At 53.9% G+C, this 23117-nt stretch overlaps 1 protein-coding gene across 2 annotated transcripts in view; it reads left to right on the top strand.

The window, feature by feature from the left end:
• LOC116955417 (neurogenic locus notch homolog protein 1-like) overlaps positions 1-23117 on the top strand; it is a 120456-nt gene that overhangs the window by 13483 nt on the left and 83856 nt on the right. For both annotated transcript variants that reach the window (XM_032976485.2, XM_032976486.2), the window contains exon 2: positions 5223-5307. In XM_032976485.2, the coding sequence (XP_032832376.2) occupies positions 5223-5307 (85 nt within the window). The remainder of the gene's footprint in view (positions 1-5222; positions 5308-23117) is intronic.

Consider the following 23117-nt stretch of genomic DNA (forward strand, 5'->3'; position numbering starts at 1 on the left):
AATCCACCTGCTTCTGGGTCTTAAACGAAACTTTCTTTTTTTGATCAGACCAGGTAAAGCCCCCACCGAGCTATGTCCAGTTGAGGCACAGCGGTGGGGTGTGGGGGGGTCAGAACGTTATCCTGAATCCGCGTTCTTTGTGCGGGGGCTGGGGGCGTTAACCAGGACGCGGCGCCGGCCAGGCCAGACGGGTCGAGAGAAAGGAACGTCCTCGGAGGAGACGGAACCGACCCGTGCCTTCCTTGGGGCGCCCGGCGCATTTGTTCCACGGCGGGGATGACCCGGAGGCCCTTCATCCAGCGGCGGGATTGGCCATGGCTGGGGCTGGTCGAATTTGGGGCCGGCGTTTATAACCGCCGGTTGAATAGCTATTTCATTCGCCGGAACGTTTGTTTGTGTACCCTGCCTTTTTGAATTGATGGTATAAAGCTCGGAGGCTGTGTGCGGGCACAACACTTTCCGCCAGCGCTTGGCACGTTTTGCCATTTGCAGGGCTGTCTGCGTACCTTTAGCCCCCCCCGCGTGCTTCTGAACGTATCGGCATTGCCACTGTCTTAGGACCGCGTGAGCTAAAAATGAACTTCGACTTGCGCCGTATGGGGGGGGAGGGGGGGACTGTCATTGTTTCACGTTGATTTCTCGAAATCTGGAGGAATCCGGTGATTTAGGATTGAGAGTTTGGACATTTCTTTTTTTAACGTGCGATTTAGATTATTTTGTTTGTGGTGTCTCTCTCTCTCTCCCCCCCCCCCCCCCCCCGTGGTCGCGTGGATTTTCCTCCCGGTTCCTCCAGGTTTTTTTCCCCCCCTCAACATTTAGAATCAACAGGGCCATGCGTTCAAAGAGTATTTGGCTCCTGCTATAATTTTCCACGTGATGATTGGTGATGGTGATAATAATGAGCCACTTGGATGTGTTGGCATTTTTGGTCGCTTCTGAAAAATAGTCACATAGTGGGCCTTAGCTGGCAAAATAAACAGTTTCGTTTCATGGATATTTGAGCCCCATCATCCTTACTTTTCAAAATAGCCGGGCAACTCCTTAACAACGTTTTGTACGTTCATTGGTGCGTTTTGCCTTGCTGTTATTACATATGTTTGAAGTTAATACTGCAATGGCAAACGTGTAAAAAAATTGTACGTATTTGGCGACAGTAACTGCTATGAATTTCCACGTGATGATGATGATGTTTGACACGCCACCTCGTTAAGCTTATTTGTGGCCCAGGTCTCTTCTGAGAAAGAAGCTGATCGCTCTGCACAATCTGGCGCGTTCATAAATGTCATTATCGTTGCCAGTTCGTTTTTCTCTTTGTTAATTTCCTCAACCCCCCGTGGGGGTTGCGGAAAGGGGGGAGGGGGGGTGGTGAGTCTCGATTAGCAAAAGTGAGGGCCTCATCGGAGGAGTCTCCTTTTTGAATTTCTTCAAATTCCTCGGGTTGAGCAACAACAAAAAAAAACGCAGAAACTTCCAGCTTGCGCCCAACGATGTTGATTCTGCAGCCACACCAACTTGAAAATATGTCGCTGTGACGAATTAAGGGGGCGGGCGTGCAGTTGGGGGGGGCGGTGCTAGTATTCCATATAATGTTTTTTTTTTACAATTGGGGGACATTGTTGAGTTTGCGATAGCGTCTCCGTAATTTATTTCTTTTTGTTCTGAAATTATGGGGTGGAGAGTTCGCGTATTTTTAATGGTGGTCGTGATGCCAATTGTTAGCTTAACTTTCTTGGCAATTTGATAGCTTGGCAGTTGTGCGCGCGTGTGTGTGTGTATACGAGCACGCGTGTGTGCGTGTGGGGAGCGATAGTGTAGTGGTTAGCATGCTGCGCTCACCCGCTCACGGCCAACACCAGTGACGATTATCTGAACCGGTCCCGGGCCTCCCCTAGATCGACTCAGCCTCAAATTAGTACCTGGTGCGGTGGATAAAAACATTGCCACTGGGCAAGGCGGTCGGGCGTGGTGCTGGCCACCCACCCCCTCGTGTACCATTCCGGCCTTCATAGGTGCTCGCTAACAGCACTTGCCCCTACAGTCTGTTAAGGCTATACGGGGGATCTTTGTCTTTGTGTGCGTGTGTACGCGCGCGCGTGTTCTGCTGTCCAGGATTTTCCCTGCGCGTGTGTGTGCCGGCACCAACACCACCACCACGAGTGACTATTAAACCGAACCGATCCTGGGACCTCCCCCGGGTCGACTCGGCCTCGAATGACTTAGCCGTCGCAGCCGGGTGTAAAAACATCACCGACTGGGGAGACAAAGGCAGCCGGGCATGGTACTGACCACGTGTGCCCTTGCCCAGCGTCTTAGGGTGGCTCTTACTCGCTACTAACAGCAACTTGCATCCTAACAGTCTGTCGAGGCTATACGGGGGCGGGGGGGGGAGTGTGGAGGGGGATCTTTGTCGTGTGTTGGTGCAGGATGCACAATGGGGTTTGAATAGAGGAGGAGGAGGGGGAGGGGGGGTGCTGGGGGTTGTGCCGTGATCTGTGTGGTTCTGCGTCGGGGTGTGTTTGCACACTGAGCAGATGTCGCAAGTTTTCCCACGCTTTGGAATGCGTGTCCCAGAACCCAAACCCCCACCACCGCACCCGTTCTCAAACTGACTCAATCACCCCCACCCCATACGCACACCCACTCACCCATACACACACACACCCACTCACCCATACACACACACACTCACCCACCCATACACACACACACACTCACCCACGCATACACACACTCACCCAAACACACACCTACCCACCCCATACACACACCCACTCACCCATACACACACCCACTCACCCATACACACTCACCCATACACACACACACACCCATACACACACACACACCCATACACACACACCCATATACACACACCCACTCACCCATACACACACACCCACCCATACACACACACACATACACCCACCCACCCATCCATACACACACCCACCCATCCATACACACACCCACCCATACACACACCCACCCACCCATACACACACCCACCCACCCATACACACACCCACCCATACATACACCCATCCATCTTCACAACCACCCACCCTCCCACCACGCACACTGCAGACATACCCCCACCCCCACACCACCGACTCAATCACCCATCCCACACGGCCATCCACCCATAACGCGCGCGAACTCGCACAAGCGGTACACACACCCACCCCATACGTACACCCACCCACCGACAGACCGACTCAATTGCCCGCCCACTCACCCACCCTTCTTCCCCGCACACACAGCTGTACACCCTCAAACCATCCACCACTCCCACCAACGAGACAAAGACAAAGATGCCCCGTGTAGCCTTCACAGACCATCGGAGGCAAGTGCTGTTAGCGAGTAGCACATACGAAGGCCGGTACGGCACACGAGGGGGTGGGTGGCCAGCACCACGCCCGGCCGCCTTTGTCTCCCCGGTGGCGATGTTTACTACACACCGCACCGGCTACTCATTTGAGGCCGAGTCGACCAAGGGGAAGGCCCAGGACCGGTTCAGATAATCGTCATCGGTGCTGGCCACGAGCGGGATTGGCGCTCGGGTCGCGTATCGCTGGCCGCTGCACTGCAGTCCGCACAAACCACCCACCCACACATCTCGCCTGCCCTCTAACCCCCCCACCACGGCCCCGACCACCTCTTAACACGACCTCAACCTTCAAATTCTTCGTGCAATAAAGCAGTCCCCCCCCCCCCCAATCACAATGCCAACAGAAGGCAGCACAAACAAAATAAATGAATTAAAACCGCCCCGTTCGCCGCCACCACCACCACCCAACCAACCACACAGCGCAACAAAGGGATATTGTCAGCGCGGATCATTGTGGCCGCGTAACCCCCCCCCCCTTGCTCACCCCCCCCCCCCACCAATGCAGCGAAGATGACGTTGGTAGTAGATTTGGGCACAATTGACGGCCGCTCGCTCGTTCCAAGGCACGGCGGGCCGTTGTTCACTTTTCTCCCTCTCTCTCTCTCCTCCGGAGAAGTTTTTTGGTTTGTGGGTTTGGCTGCGGTGGGGGTGGCCCCGAGTGATTCCATCGGCGTCGCCTGGCGAAGGTTTGCTGCCGCGTTCGTTCGAAGCTATTTGTGTTGAGGGTACCTGGCTGCAAGTCAATTTTCACGACGACGATGAAAAGTCGCTTCGATGAGCCATCGTTGGCGTTGGCCAGGTCGCTTCTAAAAGAAGAGCTTAAGTTAGCTCAGTGGGGCCTCGCCCGATAGAATAAAAAAAAATTGTTTATAGTTTTATGGCAGGGGTGGGAAACCTTTTTTCTGTCAAGGGCCATTTGGATATTTATAACATCATTCGCGGGCCATACAAAATTATCAACTTAAAAATTAGCCCGTTTATATTTGGTCAAACATTTTATTAACTCACCCCTAATGCGATGGCTGGGCGAAGCGTGTGATGTTAGCCGGTATTGACGGAGTTGCTACTCGCAACTTCTTTTCCAGGTTTGCTCCTAGATTTATTGAATTTCGAGTCCCGCCTGCGGTTGCCTTGGCAGGGCCAGATCAAATCATTTCGCGGGCCTTATACGGCCCGCGGGGCGGATATTCCCCACCCCTGTTTTATAGTGATGCCCCCCCCGCCGCCTCCTTCCTCCATAATAAATGTAGGAAAAAATGCATTTGATGCAACTCGTTTGGCCAGAACGGCCTTCTTGGCGAAAGATGCATCTTGTCAGCGAGCGTCGGTTCGGTTCAATGCGAGCAGAACCCCGGAGCCTGTTTTGACGTTTGCTGTCGGGGGCTTGCTGGAACGAACGTTGGCGAAAGTGCCTGCCGATTTCGACGGGGTCTTAATCGTCGCAACGACGTTGCGATCTCTTGACGCTTTGGAATGCGCGAAAGTTTGTTCGGGAAGTAAAAATGTTTTGAACAAAAAAAATGTATGCGAGATGAACCATAATCGCGACGACTGCATTGGTGAAAAACGGGCGAGCAAAAATTACCGTCCACCATGTATCGCACGATACGGAGCGCGGTATCGTCACATTGCGGCAAGCCCACTGGCGATTGCACCCGGACAAATCGCTCCGTATCCAGCAGGGGCCGTGATGATTATGACGCTGCAGCGGTTAATTTTTGTTATTGTCACGATTATAGCTCTGCTGCGTTGTTTTGTTTTTGTTTGTGCCGCGATGTTGACCGTTGCTGCATTTGTTTTTTTTGTGCGTGCCTCTCTCTCGCTCGCGACTCAGGGCTGAACTGCTTGGACCCTCAACTGGCGTGCATGAACGGAGGCCGCTGCGTCACGAGGCAGACCAACGCCACCGGAGCCTGCGTGTGAGTGTTCAGAATCGCCGGCGACGAAGTTGTGTGCGCCGCGAGGGGTAAACCCAACGCCCGGCCTGCGAGCGGGACATGAGTCTGCCGTTAGGGGCAGGGGGCGATGATCGCTGTGTGGTGTAACCTTGGGGGGGGGGGTACCCCCCGGTAGCAGCTGTCCCTGTGCGGCGCAGGATAACCCAACGCCTGGCCTGCGAGCGGGGCATGAGTCTGCCAGTAGGGGCGGCGGTGGGAGAGGTGGGGGGGGGGCGATGATTGCTGCTGTGTGTGTGGTCTCCGGTTTGGCTAATTTGCGGTGTCGTTTGTCCAACTTGAAAAACGTGGACCGTCGGACCGCTTCCACAGAAAGAAAAAAAAAACTAGCACCTGTTTCATAAACGACGGCTGTCCCCAAAGGTGTCATCCGTGCTTTCATGTTTACGGTATAATGGTAGTTGGATAGCGTGGAAGAGTAGGCCAAATACCCTGTAGAGAGACTCTCTCGAGGGAGAGAGAGAGAGAGCGTTCCCTCCAGTGGCGACCCTTCCACCGGCGGTGGCGTGGGCAGGGAATTGCAGAGGCTGCCTTTCCTCTTTGACCTTTCTAATCAGAAATCTAATCAGAAAGGTCAAAGAGCCGTGCGGTGGGGTGCAGCGGTTGGCACGCCATTGCGCTCCGAACCCGGCCACCCGAGTTGGATTCCCGGGCCGTGGCGAGTGACCTCCAAAACCGGTCCTGGGTTGCCCCTCGCGCCGCACCTCCCCCAACACCCGCGCTGACCGGCGTGGCGAAGTACGGTCAGACAAACCCCTACGGTCGAAAAGGAGACGCGGGCCCGGCTCAGGCCTTCATCCGGGCGGTGAACCCGATGAAGGGCCGCACGCACGCAACAACGCACGCACGGGCACACGGGCACGCACGCACGGGCACGCACGGGCACGCACGCAACAACGCACGGGCACATGGGCACGCACGCACGCACGGGCACGCACACATGGGCACGCACGCACGGGCACGCACGCACGGGCACGCCCGCAACAACGCACGGATAAACGAAACAAAGCCACGTAGCGCACGCGCCCCACTCCCAGGGACGGGGCTCGATTCTCTGTTCCCATTTCACGTGCGGGCTGCGTCCCGACGGCGAAGCAGCCCGCACGGCTGGCAGGCGTGCGTGAAGTCCTTGTGGGCCGTGCTGTGTCGGATTTCCAAGCGGCTCCGGATGGTTTCGCGGGTGCGATGTTCGGCATTTTGGCACACCCCGGCGATCGCCACCACCCATTGTGTCCCTCTTAAGACCCCCGAGCCATTGTGAGCCGCCCATTATGAGCCGCCCGCATTGCTTTTTGGTGGGGGGGGGGGGGGGTGGGGGGGGCAGCGCCTGCCGGCCCCACTTTGCCCCCCACCTTGCCCCCTCCTTTTAAAGGGGGCTGGTGCACACGCAGGTGAGTTTCGCCGCCCGCTGATCATCGCCGAACGTTCGCGGTTTTGACGGCCCGCGGGACGGCCTGGTTCATAACCGCGGTGGCGCGGTTTTAACCAAAACAATAATAATGATGCCGACGATGATGACGATGATGACGATGACGATGATGCACGCTTCCCCCGCACACACTTCGCTCTCAGTGGACGAGACAGATCCCGTCACCTCAGGTCACCATCGTCGTCATCACAATCCATGGGCAGGCAGATTGCCCGCAGGTGTCCCACGGCACATTTGGTCATGTGACCCGAGGGGTGGTGTCAGATTATGCTCCGTCCCATGGACTGTAGCAGGAGTGGACAACCTGTAAGAGACCCACAGGCCAACAAGTACACCATGCGTTCTGCAAAGAGCCAAGTGTGTATATATGTATACACTAGACCCCCCCACTTAACGAGCTACGCTGTTAACGACTAATCGCTTAACGACGGGCCTCCATAGAGCCCAATGTGTAGTGTGTAGTGTAGTAGGGTAGTGTATAGAGTAGTGTAGTGCCTTGATAGAGCCCAATGTGTCGTGTATAGTTTAGTAGGGTAGTGTATAGTGTAGTGGATAGAGTAGTGTAGTGCCTCCATAGATACCAATGTGTAGTATATAGTGTAGTAGCGTAGTGTGTAGTGTAGTGGATAGTAGGGTAGTGTATAGAGTAGTGTAGTGTTTAGTAGGGTAGTAGTGTAGTGCCTCCATAGAACGCAATGTGTCATGTATAGTGTAGTAGGGTAGTATATATAGTAGTGTAGTGTATAGAGTAGTATAGTTTTTAGTAGTGTATAGAATAGTGTAGTGCGTCCATAGAGCCAAATGTGTAGTGTATAGTGTAGTAGGGTAGTGTATAGTGTAGTGTATAGAGTAGTGTAGTGTTTAGTAGTGTATAGAGTAGTGTAGTTACCGGCGATAAACCCGTAAAAAAACGCACTGCAGTTGCTACAATAAATATTCATTGACGCATCGCTTAACCGTGCTTGTTTTAATAGTATGTTTATAATGTTGGACGTGTCTGCGTAGCCCTTCTTGGCCATCACAAACAAACGATAGCTCAACGAAGTGGCTTGTCATCATCACGTTAGAAATTTCGAGCAGCCAGATGCCCTTAAATGGGTGACGTTGATTCTAAACGTGGAGGAGGGGGGGGGGGAAACCGGAGGACCTGGAGAAAAATCCACTCGATCAAGGGGAGAGAGAGACACGCAAACTCCAAATATACAGCAGCACCTTGGGAGTTTAGGCCTCCAACTTGTTTACATCTTCAACCGTATTCTGTGATCTCGGTGTGGGAGTTGTCGGAAACGCCGTTTGTCCCAAACGGCGCACCTCCTGTCTCTCGCTCTGCCCGGGGACCCCCGAGGCTCTCGGCTTTGCCCACTCGTCCATATTCATTACCTCGGGGATTCTGCCCGCCGTCCGTACGTCCGTGCGTACGTCCGTCCGTGCGTTAGCGAGCCGTATCTCCCCGTCTCTCTCTCTCTCCCTCTCCGCGGTGTGTATTCCATCGGCCTGGTCTCTGCGTCTGCCCCGACATCTTATTATCGTATCGGACTTTCTGCCGTCCGTCCGTCAGCGAGCAGCGCTGAACACGACCTCGGGGAATAGGCGTGTCTCTCTCTCTCTCGCTCCATCTCTCCCCGTAGCCTGCGTTCCGTAGGCTTGGTTCGTCGGCCCTACGTTTTCCACCCCCCATTCCCCGATCCTGCGTGTTTATCTGCGAGGCTTGGCCGGAGCGGAGAAGTGCGGGCAACCTCTCCCTGCCTCCTTTCCTGCTTTCTTTAGAGCGGAGGCGGGGGTTGGGGGGGGGAAGCACTTTGATACTGCCCAGGGCTGTCCTCAAATAAGCAAAAAGCATAGCACCACCCCCCCACCCCCAGAGGAGCTCAAGGTGAGGGGGGGGGTTTGGGGGGGGGGCTCTCAGGATTAAAGACATTGTGAAGGGTTCACGGAATCTTTCTTAACGTTTTCTCTCTCTCCAGCCAAACGTTGGGACATTTTTTTAATTATTTACACACTGGGCTGTGCTTTTTAAATGGGTGAGGGCGGAGTCGGGGGTGGGGGTGGTGGGGGGGGCCACCTGCGTGTTCGTTGCCGCCGACGCGTGGGCAGGTCACCGTCCTGCCGGATTTTACGGCCTGCGTACGACGAGTAGCACGGCAAGAGCGGGGGGGGGGGGGGGGTTCCAGTTTACCGTGGAAGTCCAGTTTACCATGGAAGTCCAGTTTACCATGGAAGTCCAGTTTACCATGGAAGTCCAGTTTACCGTGGAAGTCCAGTTTACCATGGAAGTCCAGTTTACCATGGAAGTCCAGTTTACCGTGGAAGTCCAGTTTACCATGGAAGTCCAGTTTACCGTGGAAGTCCAGTTTACCGTGGAAGTCCAGTTTACCGTGGAAGTCCAGTTTACCGTGGAAGTCCAGTTTACCGTGGAAGTCCAGTTTACCATGGAAGTCCAGTTTACCGTGGAAGTCCAGTTTACCGTGGAAGTCCAGTTTACCGTGGAAGTCCAGTTTACCATGGAAGTCCAGTTTACCGTGGAAGTCCAGTTTACCATGGAAGTCCAGTTTACCGTGGAAGTCCAGTTTACCGTGGAAGTCCAGTTAACCGTGGAAGTCCAGTTTACCGTGGAAGTCCAGTTTACCATGGAAGTCCAGTTTACCGTGGAAGTCCAGTTCACCGTGGAAGTCCAGTTTACCATGGAAGTCCAGTTTACTGTGGAAGTCCAGTTAACCGTGGGAGACCAGTTTACTAAGGAAGTCCAGTTTACCGTGGAAGTCCAGTTTACCGTGGAAGTCCAGTTTATCGTGGGAGACCAGTTTACTAAGGAAGTCCAGTTTACCGTGGAAGTCCAGTTTACCATGGAAGTCCAGTTTACCGTGGGAGACCAGTTTACTAAGGAAGTCCAGTTTACTGTGGAAGTCCAGTTTACCGTGGAAGTCCAGTTTACCATGGAAGTCCAGTTTACCGTGGAAGTCCAGTTAACCGTGGAAGTCCAGTTAACCGTGGAAGTCCAGTTAACCGTGGAAGTCCAGTTCACCGTGGAAGTCCAGTTGACCATGGAAGTCCAGTTTACCGTGGGAGACCAGTTCCCTGTGGGAGTCCAGTTTACTATGAAAGTCCAGTTTACTATGGGAGTCCAGTTCCCCGTGGGAGTCCAGTTTACCATGGGCAGGGGTCTGCAACCTGTGTCTCCGAAGCCGCGTGCAGTGGCTTTTTGAGGGACCGTTGTTTGTCGAGCACCCGCCACGGCCTCTCGCGTTCACCACCGCCCACGTTGCATAGCGCGGCGTTTGAAATATTGGGTTATTTTTTGTTATTATTATTTTTTACGGAGTTTAAACAAAACAACATTGGCTCTTCTCGTTAGCTCGCTTGCCAACCCACCCCCCCCCCCCCACCTCGAAATAAGCGAACCTATCAAAAGTTGAAGAAGTGCGCGCACATCGGCACGGAGAGAGGCGGTGCTTGCGATGATACTGAGACGGAGAGAGACGTAGGGGGACGTGGCTGAGAGGGCGCACCTCCGCAGGGCTAGAGACGTCATCCAAGCTGTTCGGGAAGGTGATCGGGGCGCGCGGGCGGACGCGCGTCACGGCTAGACGGGACGCAACGTGCATCTACGTCATTTAAAACGTAGCAGTAGTAGTTAGTAGTTAGTAGGGCCGTTCGCGACCAATGTCATCCATGATGAGAGGTTTTTTTTTAGTTTGGTTCAGATCGCGTCAATATAAATGTTGTGTCGTTAAACCCGCCACCACCCGACAAAGGCAACTAGTGAGGTTTGTCACGTAAACAGAACGTGCCAATCTTGATTTGAAGCTTTCGTGACTGCAGGAATCCATACTCTTTGGTTCTTTCGGTAAAGTCACGTGGGTAGAAAAATAGAATAAAATAAAACAAATCGCGACGTTTCGATCGCAACACAAGCGGTCGCCATCAGGCAATTAGTTACTGGCGCAGCACTGGTGTGTCGGAGAGTAAACGTACAGTGTGTATGTTGAATTTCTTTCCCACCGTACGTAGTTTATCAATCTAGATGATTTAAAAGTGCATCATAGCTCCCAGTGGCTTTCCTAACATGGTAAGGCAGACGCGTTCCAGACAGCTGCAGAAGCGCATCTGAAAGCGCACAATGCAATGTGTGAGTTCATGGGCCTCTGTGTGACGTCTATGGGTTTCTGTATGAGTTTATGGGTCTTTATGTATGCATGTTGAACTTCTTTCGCACCGTACGTAGCCAACCGCGCTAATCGGAGGTGCGCGGGTTAAGGACAACAACCAAACGTGCAAAAATCCGCTGTAAAGTTCGTGAACCGAGACGATGATTTTAAAGTTGCACGGCTCCCAGTGGGGCAGAAGCGTTCCAGACGGCCGCATCGTCGCGCGCTTCTACGCTCCCATCGTCGCCCCGTCGCCGTCGGCCCTCTTATCCGCCTGCGGCGTTTTTCGATCGCGGCATCCCCCTCCCCCCCCCCCCTTCCGCCGACGTCGGCTCGGCGTGCCGAAGCCGCGAGCGTTAGAAGGGCCCCGAGGTTATTTCCAGAATTTTAAGTGGAGGGCCCCTGCTCGGAAGCACTTCGATTATTTTGAGGAGGCAGTGGGGGAGGTGGGGTGTGGTGAATATCGGGTGGAGGAATTTGATTGACCGGTCGTGTGCGCTGAACTTCGCGCCACAACTTTGCCAGCAGCCCCCCCCCCCCCTTTGTTTTCGTCTCCTCTCCACCGCCTTTGTTTCGAAATCCTGCGGGAGCTCCGCGTCGGCCGGGCGGCCCGGAGAGGTCGCCGGAGCGCCGAGGCGACCGGCACCGCCGCTGCCGGATTCCTCGGTGCGCCAATCCGGGGCTCCGCGTCGGTGACGGCCGGCGCTCTCGAGGGGAGCGAGAGTGGATGGTTTCGCCAACGACTTGACCCAGAGACCCGGGGTTGGTCCGAGTGCGGGATGGTGCGACTGCGTGTCTTGCGACCGTTCGAACGCAAATCGAACGGTTGCCGTGAAACTTTACCGGGGCGTTTGCAAGCGGGGGTGTCGTCGTTCCCGCACTTTCTGAAACTAAAACCGCAGAGCAGTTTCTCTGTTGTTTCGCCCGGGCGATTTAGGCCCACCGCTGAGCTGCCTGCCCGTAGCTCTTGTTTTCTTTTTCGGGAGCGAACCTGGCCACGAATGAGGATAGCCCAACAAGAGGCGGCATTTCGTGTGGAAATTCACAGCAAAACTTATGCCACTTCATAAAAATCGCCAAGGCTGTGGTGGTTTAACAAATTTTATTTTACTAAGTAAGAAGGCCCTACCGAGCCATGTAGCACTTTTTCAGAAGCCAACCTGGCCACGAATGATAGCCCAACAAAGCGGCTAATCAGGTGGACATTTCTTGCAGTAGCCGAATACTCTAAACGCGCGATGTTGATTCTAAACGCGGAGGGGAAAAACCGGAGGAAAAAATCCACGTGACCACGGGGAGACAGACTCGCAAACTCCAAATATATAGCAGCAGGCGTTGGGGTCGGGATCGAACCCACGACCTCCTGTACACCGGGCGAGGTAGTTAACATCTCCTAGCCACCGTGATGATGATGATGATGATGAAAGAGAGACACTCAAACTCCAAATATACAGCAGCAGGCGTTGGGGTCGGGATCGAACCCACGACCTCCTGTACACCGGGCGAGGTAGTTAACATCTCCTAGCCACCGTGATGATGATGATGAAAGAGAGACACTCAAACTCCAAATATACAGCAGGCGTCGGGGTCGAGATCGAACCCACGACCTGTACACCGGGCAAGGTAGTTAACATCTGCTAGCCTACCTAAATCTGCCAACCGATAATTAGTTTAATAACGATCGCACGCTCGGATCCTGCCATGTGGCTGCGCGCTCGCCCAAACGCTGTTTTCTCAGCGCAGCTTCTGTGCCGCGATTGACCAGTCATGTGGTAAAGCAGCTCCCTCTGGTTCGGTTGCTCTGCAGTGAACTTCAATAAAACTGAATAATGTCTGAGCCTACCAATGTCATGCCACCAAGTGTCCACACAGGCTATTGTGTGAATGGATTAATGACCCCCCCCCCCCGATTGTAAGGGTGGTATCCCCTCGTTACTCGCTGCGGCTGATACGCTCCGGAGATGCTCGTGAATAGCAAACTTCGCGGATAATGATATTGGCTGACGTAAAACTGAAATCAATACGCTTCCGCTCTCGTCACTTTAGCTCTCAGCGCATTCTCTCTCATTACTTGCGAGCAGGGCCTGGGTTAGATTCACTGATGGAGCCAGTGGGGGTGGGGTGGCACGTGCCCCCCCCAATGATCCGATCGAAATCCCTAATTTCGATCGGATCTTTGGGGTTTATTAGTAATAAATCGGCATTTTGCTACCCCCCCCCCCCCCCCAATGCCACTGTGTATCATTATTACGTGCCAGGGACTCTATGAGATGACCGAGTCCATAATTGGCAATAAGTAACGGCAAAAAGCAGTTATAAGTGACTCAGAGAATTGTGAGCAGTTGCGTCTACAGTCCACGACTTCCCTGAAGGCAAACGCCTTCAGCGAACCGTGATGCCGATCACAAACGGTTCCAATTCGACCCTCGATCGATGGCTGCGCCATTGCCGCACACGTGTCGAATAAAAAGCAAGGGACAAGTCTTTACTAACAACTCCTGTAATTTTTCATTGCTGGAGGGGTTGCCCCCCCCCCCCACCTGATAATCCTGACTCCGCCATTGGTTAGATTAGCTCCACTCTGACCCGGTTCTGCGTGGTAGGGGGCGGCTGGTAGGGGGTGGTTTTAACTCCGATGTTGACGCCGTTTTCCTTTCCTGCCGCTGAACTTAACATCTCACGGCGGCGACAAAAATCGGTGCCTCTGGGCCCCAGAAAAGAACCCCGCGGTAAAAATGGACAAGTCTCCACCCAATTGGGATCGCGCATCGTGGCAAAACATCGTCTCCTCCCCCCCGCCCCCCTTTGTCATCGCTGCGAAAACTTAGCAGAGCTTTTCCTGGATGTCACAATGTTTGTAGTAGTAAGAAGAAGAATAACAACGGTAGTGCTCAATGCTCACAGCGCACTGTGCGGAGAGCGTTGTTCGCTGTTGCAAGGCCCCATGCTCCACTCGCGGCCATTGCTCCACAGCAGCATCGCTCCAAATCCGCTTCGGACACCGATGGGGTCGAACTGTTACAGCCTCGCGTCCGTGTACACTACGCTATACACTACACTGTACACTACTCTACACTACACTACTATACACTACACTACGATACACTATACACTTCACTACACCATTGTCCGCCACACTAAACACCACTTTACACTACATTGTACACCACACTAAACACTACACTGTACACTACTATACACTTAGCTACTATAAACAACTATACACTTCACTGTTACAGCGTCACATTGGTTCCCTGCCGTTGTCCCGCTCGGTGTGGAGCTCGCTCTCTATGTCCCTTGGCACATCCGCAACATCGACGGCAATCCGACTTTGAAGAAAAAGGCTTCAAAAAAGGCCTCCTCCATCTCTGCGTTTGGGCCGGGGCCTTTACGAGCAGCCCCGAGCTTGGGCTGCGCACCTCCCGAGTTGTTGACTTGCCCGCAAAATGTGGCGCGTTGCAACTGTCCTCACCATCATCATCATCGTTATGAATGCGGCCCCCCAGCCCCCCCCCCCCCATCATCGTCATTATCATCGTCAACGTGCCGCTGTCAAACCCAACAGCGGTTTTGAATGGCGTGGCGAGCCCTCCTCTGATGATGATGATGTCTTATCGACGAGAGCGGGCGCCCGCCTCCTCTGAAAATTGGCGACGAACCACCGGGTGTAGGGGATCGCGCGGACACTTGCGCGTTGCGAGGTATGAAGGTGTGTGTGGTGACCCGCGAATCGAGCGGCGTTATTGCGCTCGCCCTCCCCCCCCCCATGCCTCTCCCTCCCACGCGCCATTCTCAAGGCTTTAATCTCGGCAGTTCCCAGGCCCGTCAAGCGAGCGAACGCTCACTCGCAAAGCGTAGTCGTCCAATAAACAGGGAACAGAAGTTCACTCGGCGTCGCTTTATTAGGGTCGCCCTCTCGTCTCTCGTAGGTGATAAAAAACAAAAACCCTGCACCGAAATGTGTGTGTCGGTGCGCACGTGTGTGTCTCTCTCTACGTACGTGTGTGTGTCTCTCTACGTACGTGTGTGTCTCTCTGTACGTACGTGTGTGTCTCTCTACGTACGTGTGTGTGTCTCTCTACGTACGTGTGTGTGTCTCTCTACGTACGCGTGTGTGTCTCTCTCTACGTACGTGTGTGTCTCTCTCTCTACGTACGTGTGTGTGTCTCTCTCTAAGTACGTGTGTGTGTCTCTCTCTACGGACGTGTGTCTCTCTCTCTACGTACGTGTGTCTCTCTCTCTCTACGTACGTGTGTGTGTGTGTGTGCGCGCATCGGCGGGTGGCTAAAGCACAGCAAGTTGGCACAGTAGGGGTCACAGGCGGTGCATCGGCCGGTCACCTCAGTTGGTCGATCCGTGGCACCTCCTGGGTCTGTCCCGTGACCTCCTGCCAGCGGGCGTTCGACACTTCACGTGGCCTTAAAGGGCACATGGCCTGGCACAAGCGTCGTGGTGACGTCACCGCCACTTAGTGGCGAATGGCGGTTGTTGTTGTTGTGCGTGGAGCGGTGGTGTAGCGGCGGTTAGCGCTACGAACCCGGCGACCCGCGTTCGATTCCCGCTCACGGACCAACACCAGGTGACGGGTGCCTGAGCCAGTCCTGGGTCTCCCCTAGGTCGACTCGGCCTTGAATGAGTACCTGGTGGAGTGTCTGAACGTCAGCACTGGGAAGACAAAGGCGGCCAAGCGCGGTGCTGGACACCCACCCACCGCCTTGCGTGCCGTGTCAGCCTTCACAGGTTCTACTCGTTATCAGCACTTGCCCCAACAGTATGTTAAGGCTATATGGGGGATCTTTATCTTTGGCCTTGACACGTGCTCACGAACAGCACTTGCCCCCGGTCGCCTGTTAAAGGTTGCATGGCGTGGGGGGGGGGGGGTGTCTTGTGTGGCAATAGGTGCTCACTAGAACAGCACTTGCCCCCATTACTTTATGGGGCTACACAGGGGACCTTTAGCAGTGGGGAGCGATGTTGAAGTGCGTGCTACACACCACGCCGTGAACCCGACGACCCGAGTTCGATTCCCATCCACGGCTCGCATCGGTGGCGAGAGATTTCAGAACCGGCCCTGTCTATACCCCCCCCCCCTCCACAACTGCTCACTTTACCGACCCACATTGACCGGTACGGTGAAGTATGGTCGAACAACGCAGACGAGCCTTCATCCCGGGGCCTCTCTGCCAGGGGAAATCAAAGTAACGAGAAGATAACAAAAAATCGAATTCGGTGTAAAAATCAATAATAAAACTCCACCCCAGCAAGTCAACCCGGATAAGCGGAAGCTTCCCAAATTCTCGTAAAAACCACACGTGCCCCCCCCCCCCCCCCCCGTGACAACAGAAACAAAACATCGGTGGGGTTTTTGTTTTCGCCGATGGAGCCAGCAGCCGCACCTCTCTGCAGCCACTCGTCCATTCGCTCGCTCACTCGCTCGCCCGTCCGTCCATTCGCTTAAACATTCGTGCGATCGCCCACTCGCCTGTTCACTCCTCAACTCGCCCGTGGACCGGTATCCGCTGCACAGCGGCAACGGCATAGCGTCGAGTTACAGCGCTCTGTCAGTCCGCTGCTGGATGAAGGCCTCGTCGGTCATGGGGGAGGGGGGGGTGTGTGACCATACTTCACCGCCACGCCGGTCAGTGCGGGGTTTGGTGAAGGGCGGAGGGAGGCTGAGCGAACGAACGAACGAGTTCAGGTGGTGTCTGGGAGTGAAACTCGGAATGTTTATTTGGACTGGAGGAATCAGATTAGCTGTGAAATTCCTTTTTCACAGATTGTCCCAGTAGCGGGGGGGGGGGGCGGCTCGTATCATGGTGCGCTAATCACTGTGCTGCCACTCTACAGTCTCCGGCCTTGCCAGCGGGGTGCGCAAGCGCAAAAATAGCAAAAGAACTCCGCGCGTTTGTCTGTAACGTATTCCTTGAATGGAAAAATATCGGCCGATGCATCGTTTTTTTAATTCTTGATTTGAAGCTTTCGTGACTGCAGGAATCCATGCTCTTTGGTTCTTTCGGTGAAGTCACGTTGGCCGAAGAAAAAAAATCATCTATCATGACGTTTCGATCGCAACACAAGCGATCGTCCTCATTTTATTATTATGATTTGTTATTTGAAGGCCACACAGCGTGATGGCCGGATGCGTCGAGTCTTTTTTTGTAAAACCAAAACACCTGATGCAAGCGAAGGGCCAACCGGGGTGACAGATCATCCGGCCGTCGTCCGTCCGTTCAATCAATGATGGGAAAGCTAAAAATGAATAAACCAGCGTTCCCCCCCCCCCCCCCCCCTCGTCTTGCCTTCTCGGCTTCCCACCACAACCGCTTTGTAGCGAAGGGGCCACATGTTCTCCGCGATGCCCTCTCGAGATACGAGGGATGTATGCGTACGGACGTTGAGTTTCTTTCGTGCCGTACGTAGCCAACCGCGTTAATCGGAGGTGTGGGGGAAGGACGACAAGCTAAGCACAAAAAGCGGTTCTAAAAGAAACGACGAGTTTGTCAATCGAGACGATGGTGGTGATGTAAAAGTGCACCGTGGCTCCCAGTGGCTTCCTAATATCGGAAGAGAAAGAAGCGTGCCAGACGGCCGCAGAAAGGCATCTTGAAAGCCCCGCGCGACGTTGCGGTGACCACTGTCTTTCTCCGACGGCTACCCGCAAAAGCTGTCGTTGCTGCAGGGGGGAGCGGGGTGGGGGGGGGCAGGGGCGGGGGGGGGTCCCCACATCTCCACATCTTCACATCTTCTACACATCTTCACATCTTCTACACATCTTCACATCTACACATCTTCACATCTTATACACATCTTCACATCTTCTACACATCTTCTTCACATCTTCTACACATCTTCACATCTTATACACATCTTCACATCTTCTACACATCTTCACATCTTCTACACATCTTCACATCTTCTACACATCTTCACATCTTATACACATCTTCACATCTTCTACACATCTTCACATCTTCTCCACGACGTGCCCCTCTCGCTAAACGAGCCATCGCAGATAGATTCACACTCCCCCTCCATCGGAGCGGTTTTTTGGTGGGGGGGAATATTTTTTATTGAGGAGGGAGGGAGGGATGAGGATTCCACGCAGGTTTTCCTTCGCAGCCAGAAAGAGCCCAAAGGGGGGGGGGGGTGGGGGCACAAGCCGAAGTTATTAAAATCAGAAAAAAAACACAAACTTCTTCCCCAGCTAAGCCGAACACGTGTTTCGTGTTAGCCCGTCCGTTCTTGAAAATGTCCCACGGTCAAAATTTAACAAAAAAGCAGCAAAGCTAAACAAAATTCGTGTAAACCAAAACTGAACTTTTTTTTTGTAAGTAATTTGTTTTTTACTTTACCAATAAAAGCCAAATGAGCTGCTCTGTAGGTCTGTTTTTTTTATCAGAAGGCTACCTGGCCACAAATTATCGCCTCGACGGAGTGGCTTATCATCATCCAGTGGACATTTCCAGCAGCCAATACTCTGTAAAACGCTCGACGTTGATTCTAAGTGTGCAGGGAAAAACCGGAGGAACCGGAGAAAAATCCACGCGACCACGGGGAGAGAGACGGAGAAACGCGCAAACTCCAAATATACGTGAGAGGTAATTTTTTTAGGGCGTTAGATTGCATAATTATTAACCGGCCACCACCCGACACAGCCAATTAGTAGGGTTGTCACGTAAACAAAACGTGCCAATTAGTTACTAGTTCAGCACACCGGTGTGTTTGGAGAGCAAACCCACAACATTTACGATTCGAGTGCTGTGACGTTTCACCGGTAATTACAACAACAACATACTCTTTGGTTCTATTCGGTAAAGTCACGTAGGTAAAAAATAAACAAAAAACACGACGTTTCGGCCACAACACAAGTGGCCTCCATCGGGCGAAGGGACCTAGGTCGACTCGGCCTCAAATGAGTACCTGGTGCGGTGTGTAGTAAACATCGCCACTGGGGAGACAAAGGCGGCCGGGCGCGGTGTGCTGGCCACACCGCCCCCTCGCGTGCCGTGCGACCTTCTTCACAGGTGCTCGCTAACAGCACTTGCCCCGATGGTCTGTCAAGGCTATACAGGGGGGGATCTTTGCCTTTTCTTTGGTGGCGGCGACTGCGGCTGTGGTGGGATTCGGAGCCGGCGACCTCTTCTGGATTGCAAGTCCAGCGGTTACACCGCCACTGCCAGCAGTGGCGCCGCTCAAGGAGTGGATGCGGTCGGGTGTGTGGGTAGTGGGTAGTGGGGGGGGGTCAGAAGGCGCCGTCCCCGTTTTGTTGGAATCTCTCTGGCTCGGATGCGAGCGCTGCTTCTCTTCCGCTTCGTGGGAACGCTCTGACCGAACGGGGACGGGATTTTGCGCCGCGACGTTTTAACGCGAAGCATGTGCGTTCACACGCACGCACGCGCGCGTGTGGGTGCGTGCGTGTATGTATGTGTGCGTGTGTGGGTGCGTGTGTGTGGGTGTGTGTGTGTGGGTGCGGCATGAGGCTGTGGGAATCTCGTCCCCCCTGCCACTGGTGGACTTGCATCATTGGGGAAGACGTGGCCACTATTGGCGTGCGTTGGGGGGGGCCGTGGGGAGGGAAGGTTGTTTGGAGAGGGGCCGTGGGGAGGAAAGGTTGTTTGGTGGGGGGGCGGGTAGGAGGAGGCGGTAAGGAAGGACAGCTTTGTCTTTTTATTATCTACTGCTGGATGGACACTTGGGGGGGCATCGGACCCCACCGTGGTTTTGCACCGCGGGTCCACCGCGCATGGGCAATTGCAGGGGCCGCGCCTTTACCCTCAGGCTGTCCGTATCGTGAGCCAACTTGTCGTGGAGTCGACTCTCTCTGGCCTGATATGTAATCATTGACAGAGAGTTTCTCCACTTCGCCCTTCAGAAGTTGCTGAATTCCACCGCCCCTCCCCCCCGACCCTCCCGGGTTGTTGCCGTCCTGCGGTGGTGTTGTTGTTGGTGGTTGCTCGGCACGCTGTCCGACGTTCCGCTCCACGTGCCGGGAGCTCCTTGGGGGAACTCTTTAAAGCTCCCCAGGGAAACGCCGACTGAAGGGGGAGGGGCGTAGCTGGCGAATGAACAACAATACTAATACTATTAACAATTAGCCTACAAGTATTAGTGTGTGTGTGTTGTGTGTTGAGTGAGTGTGTGTGTGGTAAGCTTCTAAGAGTGTGTGGGTATGTGTGTATTGAGTGAGTGTGTGTTGACTAAGTGAGTGTGTGTGGTCAACTTCTTCGAGTGTGTGGGTATGTGTGTATTGAGTGAGTGTGTGGTCAACTTCTTTGAGCAAGTGCGTGTCTGTGTGGTGAACTTTGAGTGTGTGCGTGTGTGGTGAACTTCTTTGTTTGAGTGTATGTTGATTGTACGTATGTTGAACGTCTTTCGCGCACCGTACGTAGCCAGCCGAGCCAATCGGAGGCGAGGCGGACGCACAACAAACTAAACACAAGAAGCGGGTTCTCATTTAGATGTTAAAAGCACCTCGCTCCAGTGGCTTCCAAATATCGGGAGGAAGAGCTTTCCAGACGGCCACAGAAGGCGCATCTGAAGGCGCCGCGCGATGATGATGATGATGCGGTGACCACCGTCTTTGTCCGATGGCTGAGCCAGAAGCCGCCGCTGCTGCTGCGAGGTTGATTGGAGTGTCACGTGACGATGGTTTATTGCTCCTTGACGAGTTCAGCCACAGGACATTGCGGTTACAAAGAGTTTGACATCCATAGAGTTACACAGAGACCCGTAGCGTTACACAGAGATGCACAGTCACAAGGAGACCCACAGAGTTAGGTAGCTCATGTTAAAGTGCTGTGAAGGTTTATCTCCATATATACAAGGCAAAGTTGTGAATATGTGTGTCTGTTTAAAATGTTTAGCCTACTTCCCGACATGCAACAAACTTAAAATGTTGCCATGTGGGTACTTTTCAGATTGTACACCATGCAAAAATGATAAAAATACACTTTTTTTGGGGGGGGGGAGCTCAATGCATATTTTTTGCACGGCAAGTGAGCTGTGACGTCAAATCTGTCATGTGACCCGCGCGTGTGGAAGCGTAACGCATTGTCATGTAGTGGTTAGCGCGCCGCACTACGAACCCGGCGACCTGAGTTCGATTCCTGCTCACGGCCACCACCGGTGACGATTATTTGAACCGATCCTGGGCCTCCCCTAGGTCGACTCAGCCTCAAACAATTAACTGAAGGCGGCCAGGCATGGTACTGGCCACCCACCCCCTCGTAGCTCAATATTAGAAGAGGCTTTACCCATTTCTGGCAATAAAAAAACAGGAGTTGTGTTAAGATGTCAAAACACCAAACAGACATCCTTTTGCAAGGGAAGGAATCATGTTCTGCATTAACCACACACATACTTGTGGTGAACATGCTCTGGTAGTATAAGACAGAGCATGCTTTTTGTTTGCATGTTCCCCGCAAGTATACGTGGTTCATGCGGACATGATTCCTTGCAAAAGGTTTTCTTTTTCGATTGAAAGCTTTCGTGACTGCAGGGATTCATATTCTTGGTTCTTTCGGTAAGGTCACGTAGAAGGGAAATACCAAAAGAACCAAGAATATAAAAAAAGTTTTCTGTTTGGTGTTTTAACATCTTAAGACAAATCCTATTTTATTGCCAGCAAGGGTGAAACCTCTTCTCATATTTTGATCCTGCCAAGGGAGGTCCCATGATTGTAGCTGCTCAACCCGATCTACATTTGCCCTGATAGTGGCATTGTCTTTGCGCTGTTCGCCTTTTGGCGTCCTCTGGTCTATCGCTGTTTGAGACGCGGCTCTAAAGAAAGCTGCCTCTGGTGTGTGGACCAATCGCTTTCAAAGACGATGCCCATCGCACACACTACCAGAGCATGTTTTCTTTGTTGCCAGAAAGGGTAAATCCTATTCTCATATTGTGACACTGGCATGTGTCGTAGCCCGTCGACAAGATCAGTGGTGTGCGTGTGTGTGTGTGCGCGTGGTGTGTGACGAGCGGTGGTGTAGCGGTTAGCGCGCTGCACGATGAGCCCGGCGACCCGGGTTCGATTCCTGCTCACGGCCTACACCCACAGTGGCGATTATCTTAACCGGTCCCTGGGCCTCCCCCAGATCGACTCGGCCTCAAATAAGTACCCGGTGCGGTGTGTAAAAACATCGCCACTGGGCAGACAAAGGCGGCCGGGCGTGATGCTGACCACCCCCCCACCCCCTCGTGTACCGTTCCGGCCTTCATAGGTGCTCGCTAACAGCACTTGCCCCTACAGTCTGTTAAGGCTACACGGGGAATCTTTGTCTCTGTGACGAGCGTGACCCCGCGACGCATTCGCTCGGGAACCGGGAAGCTACCGGCAGCTCGGCGAGCCCCGGACGGGGCCGCGATGGGATCTTGTGGCACTGCGTCGTCGGTACTTGGGGTCACCGCTCCGCGTATCCTCCCTTTCCACCCACCGCCGCCTCTTCTCTTCCTGCCAAGATCACGCCACCCACCCCCCGACACAGGCTTTAATTGACAACCGCACGCAAAGGTCCCCTAACCCCGCGTAGCCTGTAACAGACTGTTGGGGCAAGCGCTGTCGGCGAGCGGGGGTGGGGTGGCCAGCAACCACGCCCGGCCGCCTTTGTCTCCCCAGCGGCGATGTTTGCTACACACCGCGCACCGGGTGCTCGTTTGAGACCGAGTCGACCTAGGGGAGGCCCAGGACCGGTTCATTCGTCACTGGTGTTTGTACGGTGCGAAAGAAGTTCAACGTAGACAATACCCATAGGCTCAACACTGCCGATAGATTAACGCTGCACCTCCGATTAGCACGGTTGGCTACGTACGGTGCGAAAGAAGCTCATCGTGCTAGCACAGCTCAGCGCGCAAACCACTGCACCACCGCTCCCCACCACACCAACCCACCTTCCCTCTCCCGCCTTCTTCCACCATCCCCCACGAACACACCCACCACCAACGCACCAACGCACAAACGCACAAACCCACCCACCAACGCACCAACCCACCCACCAACGCACCAACCCACTCACCACCAACGCACCAACCCACTCACCAACCAACCCCAACCCACCCACCAACGCACCCACCAACTAACCCACCCACCAACCAACCCACCCACCAACCAACCAACCCACCAACCCACTCACCAACCAACCCAACCCACCCACCAACGCACCCACCAACTAACCCACCCATTAACCAACCCACCCATCAGCCAACCC

This window comes from Petromyzon marinus, chromosome 59 (genome assembly GCF_048934315.1).
Source record: "Petromyzon marinus isolate PM22_M1 ecotype Great Lakes invasive population chromosome 59, UKy_Petmar_22M1.pri1.0, whole genome shotgun sequence".
In the NCBI taxonomy this organism is placed as follows: Eukaryota; Metazoa; Chordata; class Hyperoartia; order Petromyzontiformes; family Petromyzontidae; genus Petromyzon; species Petromyzon marinus.